The sequence below is a fragment of the Dysidea avara genome, chromosome 3 (genome assembly GCF_963678975.1).
Source record: "Dysidea avara chromosome 3, odDysAvar1.4, whole genome shotgun sequence".
Classification (NCBI taxonomy): Eukaryota; Metazoa; Porifera; class Demospongiae; order Dictyoceratida; family Dysideidae; genus Dysidea; species Dysidea avara.
This window is the reverse complement of record NC_089274.1, coordinates 3,086,254-3,109,932: the sequence shown is the minus strand read 5'-3', so window position 1 is coordinate 3,109,932 and position 23,679 is coordinate 3,086,254. Positions and strand designations below refer to the sequence as shown.

Genomic DNA, 23,679 nt, shown 5'->3' with positions numbered 1-23,679 from the left:
AAATGATCAACTGTACAATTTTAGGATTGCTTTTTTGTGACTCAAGATGGTGAACAGTTAAGATTGCATGATGCTGAGGATCATACAAGTGAAAGTGACAATGACTTGTCATCCATTTCAGAACTACTTGATATACGTGTATTGTATGATGGTAAGATCTGAACACATATGTATTTGCCATTATTTACATATTTTCTGTTGTTTTTTCTACAGAAAGTGGTCAACATGAAACTGCTGCAAGTGTACAAAGAAAGCATGTGTTGGTGGATCAAGAAGAAGGTATGTATGGATTTCAGGATACTATAGTTTCAATAATTCTTTTGCAGACCATCCATCATTAAGAGATGGTTTATGTCAGACTAAGCAAATACAGCAATCATTCAAGCTACAGCAAGTCCTTGAATTCATCAAGTGGTACCATACATATGCTATTGCTACTAGCAGGCCTTTTCCACTACCATCAGAGGTACCGATAAACTCAGTAATGTAACATTTTGAACTAATTTGTTTTATAGAGTCATTATCTTGTGTCCCCTTATTCACCATCAACTTTGGCGATGGACAGAGAATGGTGCTACGCGGATAAGGCTTTGGATAGTAGAACTGCCGAGTTGATCGGGTATCTTCAACAAAGCTACTTTCGTGTGTTTGCTAGTGCGGATGCATGCTGTTTTACAACTGGCAAGTTACCAGCATCAAAGGTGATGCCATGTAACTCATTTTACTTTCATTTAACTAATTTCTTTGTCACAGAGAGGTATCCTCCCATGTCAACATTCACCTCCATGTCATATAGTATGGGGCAGTTTTAAAACAACACTGATGTCATTAATAGAGGCAATAGTATCTCACCCCAGTATGGTAGAAGGTCATGGCCATGTTCCAGATTGTACTCACCCACTTGTAAATGAGGTAATCATTGGTATGGGTTGCTGCTAAGCACTACATTACACTTTTCATCTTCTGACAGTCCATTAGTGCAATGCAAGCTGTTATGAATGGTGGCTCTCACACATCACGATTTTCTAATGTGGCTAATGTTGTATTGGGTATGTGAGATGATTATTGACAGTAATTTGCATATATAGGCCTTATCTAATAGATCCTTACCAAGTGTTAGAAGAGGAACCAATACAGTATGCACTGATGAGGCTAGATCAGCTTAGCTGGAATAAAGAATATGAGACGGTTAGAATTAGAGGCTATTAGTGTGTCAAGTATAGACAAATTTTATTACCTGTAGGAAACAATTGATGCTATTGATACTAGTGGTAAGCGTATAGTGTGTGTGTGTGTGTGTGTGTGTATGTTGTGTAATCTGTGTGTGCACATGCCAACATAATATAAGGTGTGTATGTATGTATGTATGTATACATTGTGTTGGTACCTTACAGGTATTTTTTTAACCAGGCGCATGCCCACAGCCGGCCTTCGGCCGGCTGTGGGCGTGCGCCTGGTTTACTGAAATTGTTTTCGTAAAAGTGTGTGTGTGTACCTATCTATCTACCTATCTACCTATGTTTGTCCGTACGCACCCACATGAGCAAAATCGTTTAATAACGGTAAAAGCAGCTTTTACGTAAGAAGTAAAAGTGAAATGAAGTCTGTATTAAACTTCTGCACAGGTGAACTTTGCTCTGAGGTGGTTTCTTTTCGGCGGACTGAAATACGGGTGTGGTGACTTTCTTCAGACTACCTTCCCCTTGAGGTTTTCAGGCATTTAGCAACTGAAAAACAACGGTGCAGGCCTCGTACACTGCCAGGAATAGCCTATCGCTTCGAGTTGAAAGGGGGCGTATCCCTTACGTACGCGAACGAAAATGAAGAGCAGCTTTGAGGCTTTGTCGAGAGAATTTGTGGGAAAAACACGTTAGTCACACTATAAAACAGTTTAGAAGATAGTTTTGTGCGTAATATGTTGGTAAAAGCGGTTTATTTAACAAACGCTTCCTTAGCAGTGCATAGCAACGTAATTGAACGAATTACGAATATTTCATGAATTACGAATATTTCATGAATTACGAAATACGAGAAATAGCTAATTATATTATTGCACAACCCAAACTACCCTATTGTAAAGTAGTAATACATAGTTGATTAATTCATAGTAGTATATACTGTCTATAGTTATTCCAGATGAGTTAGCTAGCTGCATGGCCCCTGGTTTTTAGAAGTAGCACATCAACTTGTTTTCTTTGTGCATTATGTATTGCAAGTGTGAAGTAATAACATTTGTGTACAAAGGATGTTTATGTCACGTCACAGTACAGCTAAGAAGGATTTTATTACTGTATCTGCAAAACCTTTCCACTTTAGTGTTATCATCATTAATGTTTATTATAGATGTGCTTGTTTAGCTTCAGAATAAACGTACGCCCTAATGGCAATGTCATGTGTAATAGTGATTATTGTAGAAGCTCTGTACCAAGGAAGTTTAGCTTGAAATTATTAGCTTGAGCTATCTGGATTGTAATGGATAGTATATATATATTGTAATGAATAGTATATATATATTGTAATGGATAGTGGTATTTGTATTTTCTCTGTTATGTGGTGTTGTTTTCAAAAGCTAATGCTGACATTTTTGGATTAAATGTGCATGTATCTTTTATGTGGAATACTGGAAAATCCTTGAAATAGAATTGTTGGCATCACTTACTTACAGAAAGTCACAAATTTTGTGCACACAGTATATCCTAATAGGGTACTTGCTTCATGTTTCTTTCATTATAGAGGAGGGAGTGGCCACAGCAGAAATACAGCCACACACACTACGAGATTGGTTTGAGCCATTAGATCTCATCCAACAAGAGTTGCTTGCTTTCATTATTAACAAGCTCATTATCAGTGCTGATGGTGGAAAGTCAGGTGCCAATACAGATCATGAAGTAATGAAATTGTTGTCAGTGTAATTTGTTTTAGTCTTCTCACAAATAGGGTGATGATGAAAATGATTCCAATGAAGGTGAGACATTGTGTATGTGGAGTATGCACTGGTACAGTGAACCTTATTAATAGGGATCACCTTACAATAAGGTGGTCTTACTAATTACATCATGAGGTTCACCTTAGCTATGTTTGGGATAGTGTTGCACCGATAATCGGATCAGTTATCGGAAAAACCATATATCAGCTGTGTTTTTTGTATATCGGTATCAGGTCGGCACAACAATGAAATAAACAGCAGATACATTATGTATATATTTAGAAATAGATGCTCGTGATGTTTACAAATGCATTGAATTGTATTTTCCTGCATTAAAGTGTTGTTATTACTGCTTCAGTGTACTGTCAGCTGTTGTTATAGCAATACTGCTACTATAAACAAGCTTAATTGGTCCTTCACAATCAAATTTCTAAGTAAACATTTTTACAAGATAGACATGCTGTGTTATATCAGATCGGTTATGTTTATCAGCTTGAAAATATTATCCAATATCAGTTATCGGAATATCAGCAAAATCTCATATAAGTGCAACGCTAGTTTGGGACCTACTTGACATGTTTACTATAATGAAGTGCTCTTATTTATGATGTCATAAAGTAAACCATAGCTGTGTTTGGGACACATGTATTAGTTTCGTGTTCTCCTGAGCCCTCTTTTCTTGTTAATAACTCTTGTTATGTGGGTCAGCTGCCCAAGTAGTGCTGTGAAGCCCTTGAACTGTTAATAAAAAAGGGCTTTGATATGGTAAAGAACAAGTGAGTTATGAGGCTTTAAAAATATCCTATACATTTGGACGATTCAGATGCACAACCGTGTTTACAACATGAAAACATGCTTGTTCCTGTACAAAACCTTCGGGAGTGAACACATGTTCACTTCTGTGATATTACTGTATTTGGAGGGCTCAGTTGAATTATGGACTATAGTGTGAGTTGGTCACTAAATGATGTATAGTATAGCAGGAAAGTTTGGCAGGAGGAAAATTTGGCGAGTGAGTGGTGTTTCGCCAAACCAAAATCTGCCAAATTGTTCATCCAATACAAATCTGTATTAGCCATTAACAAATTTGCCGTAGTGGTCTTAATTGGGGGTTGGTAGCCTCAAACCTGGGCGTTGGTGGTGGTGGTATCCTTAGTCTCAAGAGCACCTTGGGGTGGCTTCTGCTCGCCTCGCCAGGGGACATGGATTCAAGTGTTGGTGTTGGGTGGTGGGTGATGTCTCCTGTTTCGGGGATTAGGTTTGGAGAATGTACGATGTCTTCTCTGAATGGATAATTTAAAAACAGGTTGTCTTCGTTGAAGTTTGTATTGCTCATCCTGCTTGAGAATGGGAACATTTGTGTGTGTATGTGTGTCAGAAAAAGAAAGAATTTGATATTGTTCTGGCAGTATCATATGTATACACTGTCAGTAGAGTGCCACACACAAATGTATACAAATGTTCCATTCTCAAGTAGGATGAACAATACAAACTTCTACGAAGACATAGATGACCTGTTTTTAGATAATCCATTCAGAGAAGGCATCATAAATTCTCCAAACCTAGTCCCTGAAACAGGAGACATCACCCACCACCCAACACTTGAACCCATGTCCCCTGGTGAGGCGAGCAGAAGCCGCCTCAAGGCACTCTTGAGACTAAGGATACTACCACCACCAATGCCCAGGTTTGAGGCCACCAACCCCCAATTAAGATCACTACGTCCAATACAAATCTGTATTAGCTATTAACAAATTTGCCAAACTTTTTCTTACCAAAATCTTGTCCTGGGAAATCCGCTAAAGTTTCAAACTTTCCTGCTTATGCAGTACCGTATTTTTCGTTTTGAAGTTCTGTTGATTTACATAATTATGTACTTTTGATACATAAGATTGAAATACAAGCTGCTGGGGATGAAAATAAGCCTTTTCCCATAATGACATCACACCAATTCTCTATTTGGGGGACTCCTATATTTTCAAGTATTGTTTTTTATGACATCAAGGTTAGGTGCTGTTTTCATCAGGCTTCAACAGTGTTATGAAAAAGTTACCATATAGGGGAAAAGTTTCGATGAGCAAGACTTTTCAAACAAACTTATTTGTGGTTAAACTGTCGTGGTAAACAAAAGTGTGACAGTGCCCACTAAAGTACTTAGCTGTATACATAAACAAGGTACATTCCGGATATGTGGGTGTGGCGCATGATGCTTATAACATACGTATACAGTGGGCATGAGTGTACACGACATGACCTCATACAATCATACCTTCAACACACCTTAATGATAAATGGGTACAGCTCCACACATGACTACAGACAGTGACACACAATCCCGATAACTGGGTGTGGCTCAGGAAAGAAGCTGGACTGCTGCAGAACTTCCACATTGTCAAGCATACTAACACGTTAGGTCACTACCTGACAGATACAGTGAGGCTTAATTAGAATCATTACTGTGGTTGACCACCAGTTCCTGCCATTTGCAAATAAATTATGTTATGTAAGCACTCTTATTACAAGCCTTGATACAATATAATGAAGTAGTCACTGGTTTTGTAAGATATGACTGTCAAATTTTGGATGGGCAAGCAGTAGTAAATAAGCTGCAATTGTGTGGAAGCCAATTTTTAATACTTGCCTCCGTCCAGTAGTGGCAAATTTAAAAAAAAAAAATCCATTTCAAATTTTTGTGTGACATAGACATGTGAACTAAAAATAAGTAGCTCTGTACAGTGGTGGATAAGCAGGTAAATAGTGTCTAGCAGCAGATCCAGTGCCATTATACCAAGCGTGAAGGAAGTATTCACTCTAAATCACTAAACTTGGAACTCACTAAACTTGGAACAACATCCCAGGGAGTTCCTGTGTGTTGTAAAGGGTAGAGAACAAAATACCTGATACCTGTTAGTACATATATGGCAAAAGCTTGCTTGTTTCGGGCCCTGCAAATTTCAAGGTAAAGCCATATGGACAAGCCACCTTAATAAAGTTACAAAGCGACCAGGTGTGGTAAGTAAAGGAATGCTATTTCTTGAGCTGTGCAATTATCTAGATATATCTGAATATCGAGATATCATACAACTTATCAAGATAAGGATGATAGGTTGATAATAGTAAACTTCTGTGGGTAATTTAATTCTTACAGCCTAAAACTACACATTGATCAAAAGTCTGTTCACTGGGCTACTTGGAAGACGTTAAATGAACACTGTAACTACAGAACTACAGCAGCTTACTTGTTATGAAGCAATGAACAACAGCAAGCCATGTCTCCGTGTTTTGAATTTTCTTGCCACGTCTTTAATTTCATTTGTGGGTTTACTTAAATGATTCATATATGGCCTGATAGAAACTATAATGGTAAAATGTACGGAGTTGGAAATTGATAGTAGCAACAACCACCATTGAGTCATGGTATAAAGGGTTTGCATGTTTCCTTACCAAAAAGTTATTTACATGGCCTCACTGTTTAGCATTAGGGAAAGACCCTTGGTATCATTTTATTCTTGTTACAAAACAAGAAGAGTGACATAAATTGCACAGTAATTACAGTGCTTTGTGCAAGGCATGCATATTTGGGCCAGTTTTCTGACCTATGGGGGTTTAAGGGTTAACTAAAATACATATTTGTTTCAATTATCTAAATATGTTATATAATCAAGATAAGTTCAAAAGGAAATATTGAGCTATGTTTAAGTTTGTTATTGCACACCTGTACTCAACATACAATACCAGTCAAATAAAATTTTAAGCTATTTGATAGGGCTGAAACGATCATGGTTTTTTAGTATTCAAGTACTCTCTAGAGTTAACGATCGAGTACTACTCATGAATATTAGCTACTTGTAGTACCCATTTGACACTTTTTGTACCAACCTTAAGCAGTTTACAACTTTTCAATTAACAACAATGATACACACATTGTATTAAAGTACTGATGTTAGTGTCCCTGACAAGAAAAAATGCTAATCAAAATTCTACAGCCTTCATTGTGTCACTCCCTGATGACAATTACATCATGTGAGCTGGGTCACATGATCTTAACGAGTACTCAAGTACCAATTTTACTATCCGAGTACCAAATCCTTAACGAGTACTTGCTGAGTATTAGTATTTGTTTCAGTCCTATATATTTGATTTCGTTGCCTTATGCCTGCTTGATATCTTCTCAAATCACACAAACGATTGTTCTCCATTTATTGCCAATACTACCAGTACTTGATAACATTAGAATATCCCAAACAGAGGTCACCATTTTTAGTAATGATATGTCATTATGAAAAAGGCTTATATCAGTGGCAATTAAATCTCTCCAAATGTCACCACAGGTATGCTAAAGTTTTTTTTTTTTAAATTAGTTATCTGAAATATATACTATGCATTTGTGGTGGAGTTCTTAATGGAATATGTGACCGGATTTGCAAAACCCTAGTTTTGACAGTACAGACAATTTACTACAGTGGATACAGTGCATGTATATTTTTTAAAGGAAGTCCGTAAAATATTATAACACTTTGATCTTTGTGAAGACAGCCTGTAACAGCAAAAACCTGGTGTCACCTACTCAGGAGGAGTTCAAAAAAAAAATCTTTTTCGTTGCAGTACACATGATATATGAATGTTTGCTTATGTAACGTCAGTAAGATAGTGTACCTTCTTCATTCCTACCCATGGCAAAGAAAAGGAAGATCTGGTCACATATGATTAGGGTGCAGGGCCGCAATGCTGGACCACTTTTCAGCTACAGTGGAACCCCTCTTGACAAACTTGCCGAATTAAGGACACAATAAAAAGCCTCCATAATAAGGACAAAAATTTTGGTCTGTTCAGTACATTTTTTACCTCTGAAAGAGGAAAACATATTACAGCGAAATATGACCAAAAATTCTAGGTCCAAAAATGTCCATAATAGAGAGGTTCCACTGTATTTAATTTGTAAAAGATCAATCATGATATACTCTAATAGAACAGTCATCGCAATTAGTGCTTTGCTATATTGGAATTTGAATACACGGTATTAGTAAGAGGAAAATATCGCGGTATATTGATTTATAGTTAGCTTGTTATTGTAACTACTGCATCATTTCTTGGGTCTAGTATGAAGCAGTCAGTATACATCCCAAAAACCAAATACTGTGTATATTTAGTTCAGTACAAGTAGGCATGTGCTGTAGTGTGAGAACTTCCAAGTTTTTGTTTAGGTGTGTCTACTAAACCATCAACAAATTGGATAATTAAACACCAAAGGCTAGAATCCTATACTGGTGTTCATCGATATACCGGTATTTCAATATATCGGTTATCAAAGGCTGTCACGGTATGATAATCGGTTATGATAATTTATCACGATAAACGGTATTACCGGTATATCGCAGAACACTAATCGCAATACTCTAATAGAGCATTCGGTATAGAATATAGGCACTGTTCTACTTAGATAGCCATTACATGTATGTTAATTGTCTTCAAATGACTCAAAAGTTCCATCTGCATGGCATTGCATTTGGCTAATTGATCATGCATGTCATACATACAATCCCAATGGCTTCTGTATCTCAAAAAACTAATTAGATGTGAAAATTGAATTAATTGGTATTGTAGTACAATATTACCAGGATATATCCTTGATGTTAACAAAAGGAGAAAGAGGCCATGCAAGTGAAGTAGCTTCCAGATGTCATTTCAGAGCATCTATTTTCAAAAATTTCCCTGGGGGAGCATGCTCCCAGACCCCCCTAGCTTGGCATGCTGCATGTACTTAGCACATGTACTTGAATTGAGTATCACCTGAAAAATCACATCAGATTAATGAAAAAAAGTAGTGTACATGACTATGAACTCCATTGCAGTCCATGGATGGCTGGACCAAAATCTCTGGGCTCCAGCCCTGTAGGGTATATGGATTTATAGTACAAGCTCATATTTGGATATACAGTGTATTGGACTCTGTAATATAATTGCTGTATTGTACAGGTGATTCTGATGACGACTTATCAGAAAATGAGAATAGTGATGAAACAGAAAGAACTTTCCGTTCAGCTGATGCTGAGTGTGTTGATGGTGCCATGGAATTGTTCGTATTACTCCAAACGACTACCACAACTCACAGTGATGATTATGAAGAATTCCAAAAACTGTTGACTCTTGCATATAACTTAGTGACGACACTTAGCCAACAGTTGCTGGAAGTGATACTAAGACCATTAGATGCTGAAGCAAGATCCAATGTCTCAGATGAAAATTTTGTTACCTTTATTAGATTACTGGTTGTTTTGTACGTAACTACTGCTAGCAACCCTCTGGCGATGTCAGATCCTCAGGGACAACTGGTTATCAAATTGCTTGGACAGCCAATAGTTTTGGACACAATACCGTACGACCTTTGTGTAAGCCAACAACAGCTTGACGTAGTGTTTGCACAGATCAACCTTACACTATTGCGTCAAGAGTTTCTTAACACTGTTGCAGTCTCTTCTGCACTTAATCACATTGGTAGACCATCTACACTTGTGAATGTTCATGTACTAATACAAACATTCTTTTCTCTCGGACAATATCAGCATTGGGGGGTAAGTTGGCATTGTTTTGTAGTATATGTTATTGACTGATACCTTTCAGGATGCTTTTGCCAACAGAGGGGAGACTTTCTCTGTTGCAGTCCAGGTAACGGATAACGAAAGCAGCACAAGTGATAGCGGTTATGTTCCTTCTATCCCATTCTGTTCTACTGAAGCATTAAGGTTGGCAATGTTTTATCTGGAGAATCCTCTAACTGTTTCATCCAACACATTGGAGAGTGAAGATGATCCTTTTCAGGTTAAACATAGTGCAATGTACCTGTGTGGTGTGTAGCTACAGGGGCCATTTGTTTAGGCTTCAGTGAATAATTTGCTAGTTTTAAAAATCTGGTGCCTATTCTTGCTGAATTAAATTATCATATACTGTGAAAACTTTGTCAGCATAAAACATGACAAATTAAATTTTGCAAATTGTTCCTTAATTTGCCAAAGTCTTTCCTCCAAACTATATTTCCAGCTGTTAGCTATATGAAATGTGTAGTTATTATTATTATTATTATTATTGTACTGGGCAGACAGCTCCAGCTGGTTGTGCCCAGGGGACAAGGTCTGTCCCAAACAATTACAAAAAAGAATCAATAATTACAATAAAGCAGTATTGAGATAAATATCTAATTGTTCCTGAAATAAATCTAGTGAGTTAGAATCAATAACATGTTGAGGGAGATCATTCCATTCTCTTATTGTTCTAGGGAAGGAACTGTTCATGTAGGCGTCTGTTCTGATATGTGTAAAATGGTAGGATTGATGATGACGAAGTCTTGTATTTGTGGAAATCACAGTGAAATAATTAGGATTTTTTTTTGAACTAAAAGGCCATTAATAGATTTGTACAGCAAGGTAAGACGCATCCTTTTACAACGATGTTGTAACATAGGCCAATTGAGACTTTGTAGCATGGTGGTAACACTGTGACTGAAATTATAGTCATTAAATATCCATCTAAGAGCTCTTCTTTGAAGTTTTTCTATTGAGACAATGTGATTGTTAAGGTGGGGATCTCACACAGAACTAGCATATTCAAGCGTTCACCTGATCCCTCGTTCTTGGTAGTAACTTTAAGTTACATGGGCCAGCTGCCGAAACATTTAGTAGTGCTGTGAAGTCCTTTAAATGCCAGGACTAATAGTCAAAAAGGACAAAAACAAGTGTGTTATGAGGCTTTTAAAATTCCCATACATTTAGTATGGGTGCATGCACACATGTTTACAACAGGAGAACATGCTTGTTCCAGTACAAAACCATTGGGAGTGAACATGTGTTCACCTCTTTGATATTACTATATGGAGGCTCTAAAAGATTCACTTAATGATAATAAAGGCTCCATTCACAGTTTGGTGGTCTATAAAAAGAACACATGAAGACAGGCTGTAATTCCTGTGTTAGTAGTTTCACCCTAATAAATTTAGCAACACTGTTAATTGACAAGTTCTCCACCATGGGAAGGTTTCATCTCACATCCTATGAGAGTTTGTGAAGTAGTGGCACATGATGAAATGCTGTAATTTGCCAAAGTTTTTTTTGCCATTTGGATTATTTGCGTATGTATTAAGGTCGCTTGACAAAAATCTGTAATACTAATTTGATTGGCTAAAATAATATGGTGTGTTTCTATTAGAGGTAAATGTCGGACATGACAGCTAGTGTTACCATGGTGATAGATACCCCCAAGGCATAGCAACAATATGGTTGCTTAGCAACGGTTGCTAGCTAGCTTTCTGGATTGCCTGGGCACAAGGTCTGACTGCCCCCCCATGCAAACTATTTAGCAAGAAACATGAGTCCATCTCTGTGGACTCTTTATCACACACTTGTTTTTGAAAAAACTGTTTAAAAGTGCACTACTGATATACATGTACCTAGCTAGCTACTATGATACACTGCTGTTTGTGCAGCAGCTTATTAGACTAATAAGATACTACTGCATGAATAATATAGAAGCTAAACCTAAACAATGACTCTGATGGAGTAACTTAGCATCCAGCCCCAATATCGGACTTCTTTTTCACTCTTTCATCTGTGTGATACAGCATGTTTATAGGCATACTACTTCATCAGTGACAACTCCAGCCACAGCATCAACTACTTTTTCACTCTTTTCTCTAAGGACTTGACTTGCACATACTGAGGGCTTTTAATAACATAACATTGAGAAAGCTTGAATAAACAATGCCGCAGATCCTCTTAGCCCTGCCACAAGTAAGACGGGCACCACAACCAACTGGGAATTGGCTTTTGTCCGTCTTTCATTAGTCTATACTATTAGATGTCTACTAAAACAATTACTGTATGTTTGAGTACTGTTGTCCAGTGAGTGGTTTCACCAAATTGTAGCACATGTTTGACTCTCAACCCACGCTCAAATCTTAAAATATTATCACGTGATGCTTGGAATTACATAGAAATTTATTAAATTGACGGAGGAATCTTAGCAAACCCAAGTATACGTGATTTTTTGATGATACTATTATGGAATGTATTATAGCAAGTGTGTATTCTTAGTGTGTATTAATTATGGGCGTGCCCAGGCGGACGCCGTTTATCAGGCTTGCTACCCGGGCATCAGCAATGATTGCCCAGGCCTGTGCCCATGCAGGCCCAGGTGTAGCTACACCCCTGGCTGAGGTAAATGTCATTTTGAGGCCATGGCAGCATTTGCTAGGCAACTGTTGCTAAGTGTGGTTAGCCTTTTGCAGTGATTATTTTGAATTTCTGTTACCTAGCAACAATTGCTATGGTTGTCAGATTATTTTGCAATAGGATGGATGGCTGTCGTATTCGGGATTAATAGTTCTCACATTGTAAACAGGAAGGAAATAGTGCTTGGCGGCTTTGCCTCACACTATTTACTCCCTTCTGTTCACAATGCTCGCACTATTAATCCCGAATACCACAGCCATCTGTCCTATTACATATACCAGGAGTGCATCGAATCCTACGGACAAGGGAGCATGTAACTCCGTAAACAGCAAAATTCAAACATGGCTGCTATGTGTATTATAATAAGTAACTTTTAAAATTTCCTAATTAGGATATTGTGTAAAGGCGCATGCTCATCAAGTACGTCACATTTCTGCTGCGACAAAGCAAAGCTATGGAAACGAAGTTCAATGGCATGACGGAGGAATAGTAGCACAGGCTTAGCAGGACAGTCTTTCTACAATTGCTAATCATGCAGAATCACTCCACTCGACTATTCCAAGCTCTACCTTCAACTTGACTCAATGATCTTGGCCTATCGAAGCAGCTTTACATAAGATGATGGAGTAGCAGCTCATTCAGTGTATCCTTGTTGTGTGTAAGAATTATGTAACCAATTATATACATAGTAACACTGGACACCATGTTTGAATTTTACCCGTAGTATCAGTAGGGTATGGAGTTACATGCTCCCTTGTCCATAGGATTCAATGAGCTCCTGCATATACAAATACTTGTTTTGTTCTGTAATTATGCATACAGCATCAGTTGAGTTAGACCATGCATTTTGTAATTCAATGATTATTTTGTAATTCATTAATTACCTTTTTGTTACTAAGAAAAAGTAACTAGAACAAGCTGCTTTAAATCACAAACAATCTGCAACTTTATAGTTTGTCTAGCAAACAAATTTCTATGAAATTTTCTGTTTATAACAAAATTTTATGCTGACTGACCTCCAGCCAAGCGTAACTCAATAATGGACAAGGCTACAGGCTTGATTTCTTCACTGTTTGACATTACTTCATTCTGAGACGTGCCTTTTCACCAACTGCAGTATGTACAATACACACATATGGACTCCCTTTGACCTCCTTTGTGCCCCAGTTATTTTTGCTGACAATGCAAAGTGTTGATTCACAATAGTATGATATGACTTCCCTGTGGCACACTTACCACCCATATATTTTCTGTATCAACTATATTGATTGCAGAGACACTTCTCATACTGTTCTTCATTTGTAATGCCGTGTAACAGGTGGAACGTAGCTGAAAACAAAGCGTAATGGCCACTTCACTTTTCAGTAAATGATTGGGGCAGGTGCAAAATTAACTTTATGGAATGCCTGGTGCCATTCTTTCTTTTGATGTGGTATGTGTGGGTTCAGTAGTCATAATTATGAAAAGTAAACGAACTAGTAGAAGGAAAATTTAGGAATTGGATTAGGGATCAAAGTAGTGAAACAAGGGAATAGCTAACAAGTTGATGTTGTGCTACTTCTAAAAACCAGGCACCATGCAGCTAGCTAACTCATCTGGAATTAACCAACTATGTATTATTGTTATAACAAATAGGGTTTTTGGTTGTGCAATAATACATTTATTATTAGTACGTAATCTCGTATTTCGTAATTCATGAAATTTTTGTAATTCTTTTGATTGTGTTGCTATGCACTGCTAAGGAAGCGCTTGTTAAACAAACCGTATTTACCAACATATTATGCATAGAAGTATCTTCTAAACTGTTTTATAGTTTGACTATCATGTTTTTTTCCCCACAAATTCTCTCGACAAAGCCTCAAAGCTGCTCTTCATTTTCATTCGCGTATGTAAGGGATACGCCCCCTTTCAACTCAAAGGGATAGGCTATTCCTAGTAGTCTACAAGGCCTGCAGCATTGTTTTTCAGTTGTTAAATGCTGTAAAACCCCAAAGGGAAGGTAATTCACAAAGTCTGAGGAGAGTCGCCACACCCGTATTTCAGACCGCTGAAAAGAAACCACCTCAGAGCAAAGTTTACCTGTGCAGAAGTTTAATACAGACTTCATTTCACTTTTACTTCTTACGTAAAAGCTACTTTTATCATTATTTAATGATTTTACTAAGCTACTTTTACCATTATTTTACTCACGTGGGTGTGTACAGACAAACATAGATAAGTACACACACACACACACACACACACACACACACACACACACACACACACACACACACACACACACACACACACACACACACACACACACACACACACACACACACCTACGAAAACAATTTTAGTAAACCAGGCATGCTCCCACAGCCGGCCTTTGGCCAGCTGTGGGCACGCGCCTGGTTTAAAAAGTAGTGGAACAAGAGAGTCTATACCTGCAGATATACTAATGGTCCTTTAACCCATAAATGTTGGAAGGGTTTAGCAGGGGCAGATTAGGATGGGGTTCAAAGGGTTCTATGGAACCCCCCTTTTGAAAGAGCCTCTCATACTCAAGATACTCTAATAGAGCAGTCACAGTATTCTTAAGAGGAGCAGTCTATGTGTTGAGTTATAAATAAGGAAATATAGTTGGTGAGGATATCTATGGTGAGGAGCAGCTATTGTCAGCAGGTGATGACCTTTTATTTATTTTTTTTGGTCTTTGACTTACAGCTAGGCTGAAGTTGCAATTCCAGAGTGGAACCCCCCTTTTAGAAAGTTTGGATCCGTCCCTGTTTAGGGTTGCTCTGAAGACATTTATGGGCTTGGCTATGCTTAACCAATACCGCCAAGCTATTATATAGGAAAAGTGAAGCTGGTTTTTGGGAGATATTGTTGGGCAAGAAACCATGATCCCTAATATACAGTACTACTATACTTCCGTACAAAAGTAATTAAATTCTTCTAGAATATGCCAGGCATCTATTCATTAAAAAAATCAGTTCACAACAATGACATCTGGACAAGTGGCTTCTTCAACAGTAAGTGACTGGAAGAGGCAATATGCCAAGCCATACAAGCACTGAAGCCGCACAAGTGTTACAAGCATTGGATGTGGTTTATGTAATTAGTCAGAGATTGTGGTTGGCCTGTGAACAGCAATTCTTACTTCCTTACTGTATCGTGTACTGGTAAATGGCACCAGCTGCCATCATGTGATTACCGTTATATGGGAAGCACTGATTAGTCAGTCTCTTTTCTTGGTAAATAACTTCAAAACTATGCTCTACAGACCATCAACATTTGTATACAGTAGACATTGGGTAAGTGTCACTCTACAATAGTGCACTTCGAATTTTCATGATTTGGGCTTGATGGAGCTGTTGGCCAATGTTGTAGTCCACAGCTGTGTGTTTTTCACTGCTTTCCATGTTGTTATCAGTAAAAAGGAAAGTGTAGAATTGTTCTACAAGGTGAGAAATGGTTGGAACCAAAGTGGCTTAGTGCTAGATTGTTCATTGGCCAAGTTATTTTAAAAATTGGCTTGAAACTTCGTAGTTAGGAATAGTGCTGGGCGGTATTGAAAAATAGCAAATGGTATACCTTCCATAAAAAAGTGTCATGGTATTACTAAATATCACGGTATTAATGTAAAGCCCATTTACCTCAACAAAAGCACCAAATACCCATGGTAGCTCAGCAAGCCTCAGGTACAAATTACCACAAACAAACTTGTTTACATAGTTTGTTAGCTGACTACATCAGCACCTGCCTACAAACATTTTCACATGACTCTAATGTAACACTTTTGACATACCGTACAGCATAATAATTTGGTGGGAGAAAATTTTGATGAATTCTTTATCTCTTGAATATTGACAAGGAAAATATTGGCAAATGTCCTGCACCAGAAGTATTCTAATTAACTAGTTGTGTGAACTTTGACAAGGAAATTTTTGACAAATGGCAAGCATTATGTCAAAATTTCTCCCGTCAAATTTTTACGCTGTATGTTAGCAGATCAGTGATCAGTTATAAGATCTTCATGTCATCATATCTTGCACAAAATGTAAACTCACAATCACTTTCTACATTATTATCATACAGTATGGTAGTATTGTATATTAGAAATCATAGAAATTTGGGTTTTTCTGGCTAAAAATATCACCCAAAAACCAGTTTCAGAATGCCTACCTGCCTGCCTGTCTGCCTGCCTGCCTGCCTGCCTGCCTGCCTGCCTGCCTGCCTGCCTGCCTGCCTGCCTGCCTGCCTGCCTGCCTGCCTGCCTGCCTGCCTGCCTGCCTGCCTGCCTGCCTGCCTGCCTGCCTGCCTGCCTGCCTGCCTGCCTGCCTGCCTGCCCGATGACTTCAGGCAAGCGCTGTTAAGGCTACGGGCTTGATTTTTCACTGTTCGATGTCACTTTGTCCGGAGATGTGCCTTTTGGCATACCGCAGTATGTACAAGGCACGCATCATGGACTTACCTTTGTCCTCCTTTATGTCCCATTTCTTTTTGCTGACAGCCGAAGGTGTCAATTTGCAGTAGCACAATGCATGGCTTCTCTACATTTGTAAACATGAATCATCTGTAATTTCCATGCTGACTGGATTGATTGTAGAGGCGCTTCTAATACTGTTCTTCATTCGTAACGCTATGTAACAGGCTGAAAGCGAAGCATATTGACCACTTTACTTGCAAGGTAGTAATTGTTAGATGAGGGTGCGAATTGTCCGTATATTATTTATGGTGACTGGATTGATTGCAGAGGTGCTTCTCCTACTGTTTTTTGTTTGTAACGCTGTATAACGGGATGAACATAGCTGAAAGCGAAGAGTGATAGACACCCCACTTTGATAACCGGGGCGTACATTCAGATGAAAACTTTATCCCTGGTGCCATCCTTTTTTTTGATGCGGTATGTGCAGGTTCACCGGTCATAATAATGTTACAAAAAAAAAAAGTAAACAAATAAATATGTGACTGAATTTGACAAAACAAGGCTTCGACGCACAAAGCTTTGTTAGGAGATATGGCGATTTTAAGGAATCATTGTGTAATAACTTCCCAGTGCCTACAGCTGTGCAAACAAAATTTGCACCAATTGTTCATCTGTTCACTAGCTATCACTGAGTGGGTGTATACATTTCTGATACCCAAAATTTGCCCTGTTTTGAGCAGCTTTTTTCGAGTGGGTAATAATATCACAGATGGTAGTAATAGGGTGGGAGGGTGGGGGTGGAAGGTGGTCTTAATATATGGGTATAAAATGGAGTAAGAAGACGATTGGAATCCAGAGGCCAAGTTTGGGCTCTCCATGGCCCTCAAATTACTCCAAATTGACTGAGAACACTATTGGCGAGCTCTCTGTGAAGTCCCAGCTCACTACACACCATTATCACAAAGCCATGGCCATTTAATGGTGCCAATCTCACACTCGTGGCTTTGACAGGGTCGGAAGAAAGCTGCTACAGAAACCAGACTTGTCAGTGCTGAAGGAAGTACAGTGTGAAATATGATAGTGTATTAGACCAGCAATCCATTTCTGGTAAAATCGTAAGTTTGATTTTGTGTGTGTGGAAGCCTGGTTTTGTGAAATCCGGTCACATATAAGGAAAAATTATTCCTAATTTTTCCTTATACTTGTATATAAAAGGAAGCTCACTGATCTCTTCCTCCTAAGGGAGGCATAGAAGATCAGTGATCAATTGTGAGATCTGCAATGCAACTCAGCACATTAGTGATCAACAATAGTGAGGTGTGCTTGGTGGTGACACCCTCAACTGGAGATAGGAGGTCTCATTTTAGAGAACCTCTCCAGAGGTCTTTTAGGGATTTTAAAGGGACAGTGCGCCTGTTGAATTGTTTATAAGTGAAGCCATTCAAGTTTATGATGTAATCATAAACATGTGTGCCATTACTGATAGTCTTTGTTTATCTGTCTTTGTACAATGATTGTAAGCCAGGTAAACAAGCTTAGAATGGCCCCTGGGCTGTCTAAACATTGTTAGTAGAAGGCAAGGTAACATACCCATCTGGTTGTGTGTGATACATGAACACAAGTTGTTATGTAGTATCAATTACTCCCCAACTGCTTGTTTATTCCTTTTACAGCCATAAAATAAAATCTGTGGATAGTTTTTAAGGCACACAATTGTACACAAAATAATCAGTGTTTCTGCAATTGTAAATGGCTTTGCAACAAAACAATAAAAATTGAGTATATTGATCTTTCTGTGACAAGGATTTACAGTCTGTGCTTCAGCCACTTACTATAAATAACTTTATTAAAAAAACATGGGAACTGAGATATAAAATTGTGCATAATTTGAGCATAATAGGCAAAAAATTTGAGTAGTGTATCACAACATGATAGGTAAAATAATGAGCATAACTGTGATTGGTGGGTCCCTAGTTAGAGTTATATAGATGTAGGGACCCACCTATTATGCTCAAAATTTTACCTATCATGCTATGCTGCACTGCTCAAATTTTTACCAATTATGCTCAAATTATGCTCAAGCTTTATGCCTCATTTCCCATGTTTTGGTAATTTATGGGCACACAACAAGTGGCTGAAGCACATCTTTGCTCTTCAAAACTGCGTGTGACAGAAAAGATCGATATACTCTAATAGAACATTCAGCTGCCTGGTTGTTCTATTAGAGTTATTGACTGTTCTATTAGAGTATATTGATCTTTTTCTATGATATGTAGTTTGACCATCAAGGATTTGTAGTATGGCTGAAATATTCTACCTATTATGTTAGCATTATGCTCAATGCTTTCAGGCACCTATTATGCTCATAATTATGCCAGCATAATCGGCGGGTCCCTATATAGATGTAAGATGAAGGCATGTTGTTTCATGAAACTTTGTACACTGAACTAAAACATCACAGGCTATCACAACAGCTTTTTAGGCGTACACTGTATATTAAGCTGTACACTAGCAAAGTTTTGGACCACACTAAAATGCATAGCTCATTAAGTGCGTGGGCTGAAACAAATTGTTTTGTGCGGCTGGACTTGTCGGTTCAGCGCCACCTTAACAGAATTTTATGCTAACTATCTGCCAAGCATAACTCAACAATGGATAAGACAATGGGCTTGATTTCTTCACTGTTCGATGTTACTTTGTCCCAAGACGTGCCTTTTCATCAAACACGGTGCATACAATACGTGTATCATGGACTTCCCTTTGTTGTGTCCTGGTTTTCACTGACAATGCAGGGTGTTGATTTGTAATAGCACGGTACAGTTTCCCTGTGGCTTTGTTGACTACTGTTGATTTCATTTCCATTTGATGAACACTTCCATCCAAGCTGTGAGTTCTGTGACAGTTTTTAAAAATTAATGAGCATGCCACAAGAAGCTTTACGGATTGGTCACAACCAACCACAAGAAGTCGCTGTGACACTACAATAATCCGGCTTAGCCGAAGAAGGGTTTTAGCTTCACGTCACATGTAATGCAGAACTTGTAACATGGGTGGAACTGTTCAAACAAGACTGCAGCTATCACGCTTATTGTTCATATTTTCTATAGCAACTGGATTGATTGCAGAGACGCTTCGTGTACTGTTCGCAAAATTAATTTATGGTATGCCTGGTGCCATTCTTTCTTTTGATACGGTATGCATGGGTTCAGTAGTCATCATCTTGTTATGAAAAAGTAAACAAACAAGTAGAAATTAGGAATTAAGGATCAAAGAAAAAAGTAAGGAAATAAGGATATAGCTAAAATGTAGTGAAACAAGAGAGATTGTCGGTTTAATCCCTAAGTCCGTCATGGTTATAGACTGAAGTATAGGAATTAAATCGCCATTAGTATACCTGCAGATATAGACAACCTCTCGTTTCACTACTTTTTAGTTATTCCCTTGCTACTCCTTTATTTTTTCTTTGATTCCTAATTCAATTTAAAATTCAGCATTTGCTTTAGTTTCTGTAAAGTGCAATGATGTTTATTTTCTTGTAATGTCTGCAGGTGACCTGTGGTGCCACGCAAGCAACTGGTGACACTTCTATTTCAGGTTGGTGGTGCCGTGTGTGTGTGTGTGTGTGTGTGTGTGTGTGTGTGTGTGTGTGTGTGTGTGTGTGTGTGTGTGTGTGTGTGTGTGTGTGTGTGTGTGTAGTGTAGTGTGTGGTGTGGGTTCAAAGATTATTGTGTATGATGAATTGTGTGTAGTGTTCCACAAATAATTGAATCAGTATTGAATCGAAGAAGATATTTGTTATTTTAATAGTAATTGGTATCAGTTATTATGACTGTTAGTAACTAGTAGTACTGATCATGCTAGTATACATTGAGACATAAAAGGCTGGTAAAAAGGTACAGACTCTGTTCCTTATTGTGGAAGTCAAATGGTTATCCACAACTAGTATTCAAAATTTTGGCCTGTTATAATGAGCCCTTGTGGAAAAATCTTGCTCAGCAGGCGTAGAGGTAGAATGTGCGCTTGATAGTGCGAGTTACATGATCAATGTAAATTTCACAATGACTTGTTCAAGGCAGCTATGGTCCTACAAGAGCTTGTACTGTTTACACTTGAAACACCTCAACAAGGATTAACAGCACCATCATGACTACACTACTACAAAACATGCCCACTAACCCATTTGTGGGTTATTAACAGCTGCTTTCATGAATTATAAGGCTTCTAATAGCAGGGGCACCCGTTATGTTTGACTGCCACTTATCACATTTTGTAAATGAAGTACTCTAATGGAATGTTCACCTTTTTATGAAATATCCTAATAAAATGATCACATAATACATGTAGCTAATAATATGTCCACTAATGTATCTTCAGGTGCTAGTGACCTCCACTGTCTTGCTACACTTTAGTTCTATAAAAATTCCTAAGTTTTCCTTGTACTTGTTTGTTGTAACCAAGGGGTCTGCAACTCCATTGAAATCTCGTACAGCCCTCTTTGAAATCGTTTTGAAATCTGAAATCTCTAATAATTGTTGTAAAGCTCCATATATTTCCTGTATACTTCTGCATTTACAGCATCACGTGTGCTAGGTCCAGCATTCCCACAAGTTTGCAGAAAACTTGAGAAAGAATTCTGTGTATTTCTGTATACTACGTATCACATGATACTATTATTCCGGATATCTAAGATTTCAAATGTTCTGAAATCTTGAAAAATCACAAAGATTTGAAATCTTGTACAGGATTGTTTGGAGTTGCGGACCCCTTGGTTGTAACATAATTATGTCTGATGAACTAGGGTTCTGCGATACAGTACATTTTGTGTATCACCTACCACAATAGTATAATGCATGCATCATGGACTTACCCTTCTTTGTTGACAGTACAAGGTGTCGATTTGTAGTAGAGTGTGATGGCTTCCTTATGTTTGTAACAGGAATTGTCCATATTTTCCATAGTGACTGGATTGATTGCAGAGGTGCTTCTCGTACTGTTGTTTGTTTGTAACACTGTGTATGAAAATGAAGCATAATGGCCGCTTCACTTTCAGTAATAGATACCGTATAGCTGGAAATTTTTGAAGGATGTAACTTTCACGAAATTGTGTAAAATATGATTTTCACGTCTTAAGTCTGGCACCATTCTTTCTTTTGATACAGTATGTATGGGTTCACCATAGAGATCTGTGATACAGCAATATCAAACGGTACAATAGTACCGTTTTAAGTAGGAATCGGGTTAAAAATTTTGCATGCCATTCAAAATTCCGCCTTTGAAAAGCACCCTAGAAACATCTTGTGCGACGAAAATCACCTTTACAGAATAGTACTACAGTAGGACCTTGATTATCCAAACCCTCGATTATCCAAACCCTCGATTATCCAAACAGTAGCGGTGACTGTTCTATTAGGGTATTTTGTCAGTATTTTGTCACGGGTGTATGTTCTATTAGAGTAGTTCAACAGAGCTCTGCATATAAATCAATGGGCTTCATTTATTCGAACAAATTCACTTATCTGAACACTTTTTAAATTCAGCTGGCACACAGGTGTTCGGATAATGGAGGTCCTACTGTACTTAATATGACATATAATACATCATAAAATATAACAAAACGCTAACAGGTGGCCAGATATAGAATTTTTAAAAATCATCAAAACTCGAATTTTAGATTGACTGCCTGATCACAGTCGCAAGGCTAGAGGCCAGGCATAACAAAAACTAGTTGTCACAATCGAATGTAATAGTGAGTATTATTTAGAATATATTAGTTTTATCGAGTCATTGTCAAAGTGGACTACTGGGCTCATATGGCACCAGACTGGTAAGGCATATAAGTATGTTTATATACAGCATATGTAGACTAGAGTTGTGGCTACCGCGTTGGCTTTTTCAATTGCCATTTACTGCTTCTATGCAATAAAAAGTAGTGAAACAAGAGATGAATGGTGGTATTACAGTATAACTCAGTGGGAAAGTCCCTACTTTGGCACATTAGCTGTAACAATTATTAAAGTACTAGTATTGATACAGTAAATAAGTAAATAAGTATCATGATACGATATTGTACTTTGCAAATGTCAATATATTGAAATACTCTAATAGAACAGTCAGTGGTTGCTCTTGTAACGTGATCTCTTTGTTAGAACAAATAGAAAACCTCTCTATTACCTGTGCTATAAAGTGCAGCATTACAAGAAGCCATACAGCTGTGCATGTATGAGTGCTGGAAATAACTCACCAGGTCTTTAGTTGTTACACTTTAAGATTAGCTAGTACTATTCATACATGTAACTAGCCATGACCACTTCATTGTAGTATTGTGATATGGTACTGTATCGAACAGTTTATTGATGGTGATACAGCATAACCAATCATTTCAGCTAATAGTTGTACTAATATCCAATTTATCTGTACCTTAAGAGCCGATACCAATTCTACATTCACTGTGTATAAAAATTGATATACATACTGAATGTAAATACAATAAACTACAGGTATATTGTAATGACAACTAGCTAGTGTGTTCTGATATGATTTCTAGTAAGGAGAAAATGGAAGTATGGAGAAAATACAAGCTACCTTGTTACCTTTGGTGGTTTAGCCCAGAGGAGGTACAACACACTTTAAGCACTATCAAAAAGAATGTGTTGATTGCATATTTTGACTTTTAAACTAATGCTTAATCTGGCTTTTACAGGATTATGGAGACCTTGAATAGAATATCCAGTGCTATTACCGTATAACGGGAATGATTCGTGGAAGAAAACATTCGCAAATTTCACGATTTTAGGTACATTCACAAATGTTTTCTTGCAAAATTTTTCCTACAATTTAAAAAATTTTTCATGGGTCAGTTGATGTAGCATTCATGTAACGAGTGCATAAGCAGGTAGCTACTTGCCTTGCCACTCGCTAAACTGCTATATATGCGTGACGGTATAGCCAGTGAGGCGCAGGACTGTAGCGTGTGATTCATACAGAAGGATGCAAACTTCAGTGACAGTGGAAAGATCAGTGCTACTAAATAGGGCAAATATAATTGCAGCCAAGTGATTTTCACTGTCCCGGAATGGCATGTATTAGCCTTGGTTTTAGTGCTATCCCCAAGGCTATAG

The 23,679-nt window shown here is 37.9% G+C and overlaps 1 protein-coding gene across 4 annotated transcripts in view; it reads left to right on the top strand.

The window, feature by feature from the left end:
* LOC136248898 (uncharacterized) overlaps window positions 1–23,679 on the top strand; it is a 40,913-nt gene that overhangs the window by 10,565 nt on the left and 6,669 nt on the right. For all 4 annotated transcript variants that reach the window (XM_066040743.1, XM_066040741.1, XM_066040742.1 and 1 more), the window contains 13 exons: window positions 25–151; window positions 214–279; window positions 327–466; window positions 516–701; window positions 754–912; window positions 971–1,049; window positions 1,103–1,188; window positions 1,244–1,271; window positions 2,734–2,888; window positions 2,938–2,965; window positions 8,903–9,498; window positions 9,548–9,745; window positions 20,110–20,155. In XM_066040743.1, coding sequence (XP_065896815.1) covers window positions 25–151; window positions 214–279; window positions 327–466; window positions 516–701; window positions 754–912; window positions 971–1,049; window positions 1,103–1,188; window positions 1,244–1,271; window positions 2,734–2,888; window positions 2,938–2,965; window positions 8,903–9,498; window positions 9,548–9,745; window positions 20,110–20,155 — 1,894 coding nt within the window. The remainder of the gene's footprint in view (window positions 1–24; window positions 152–213; window positions 280–326; window positions 467–515; window positions 702–753; window positions 913–970; window positions 1,050–1,102; window positions 1,189–1,243; window positions 1,272–2,733; window positions 2,889–2,937; window positions 2,966–8,902; window positions 9,499–9,547; window positions 9,746–20,109; window positions 20,156–23,679) is intronic.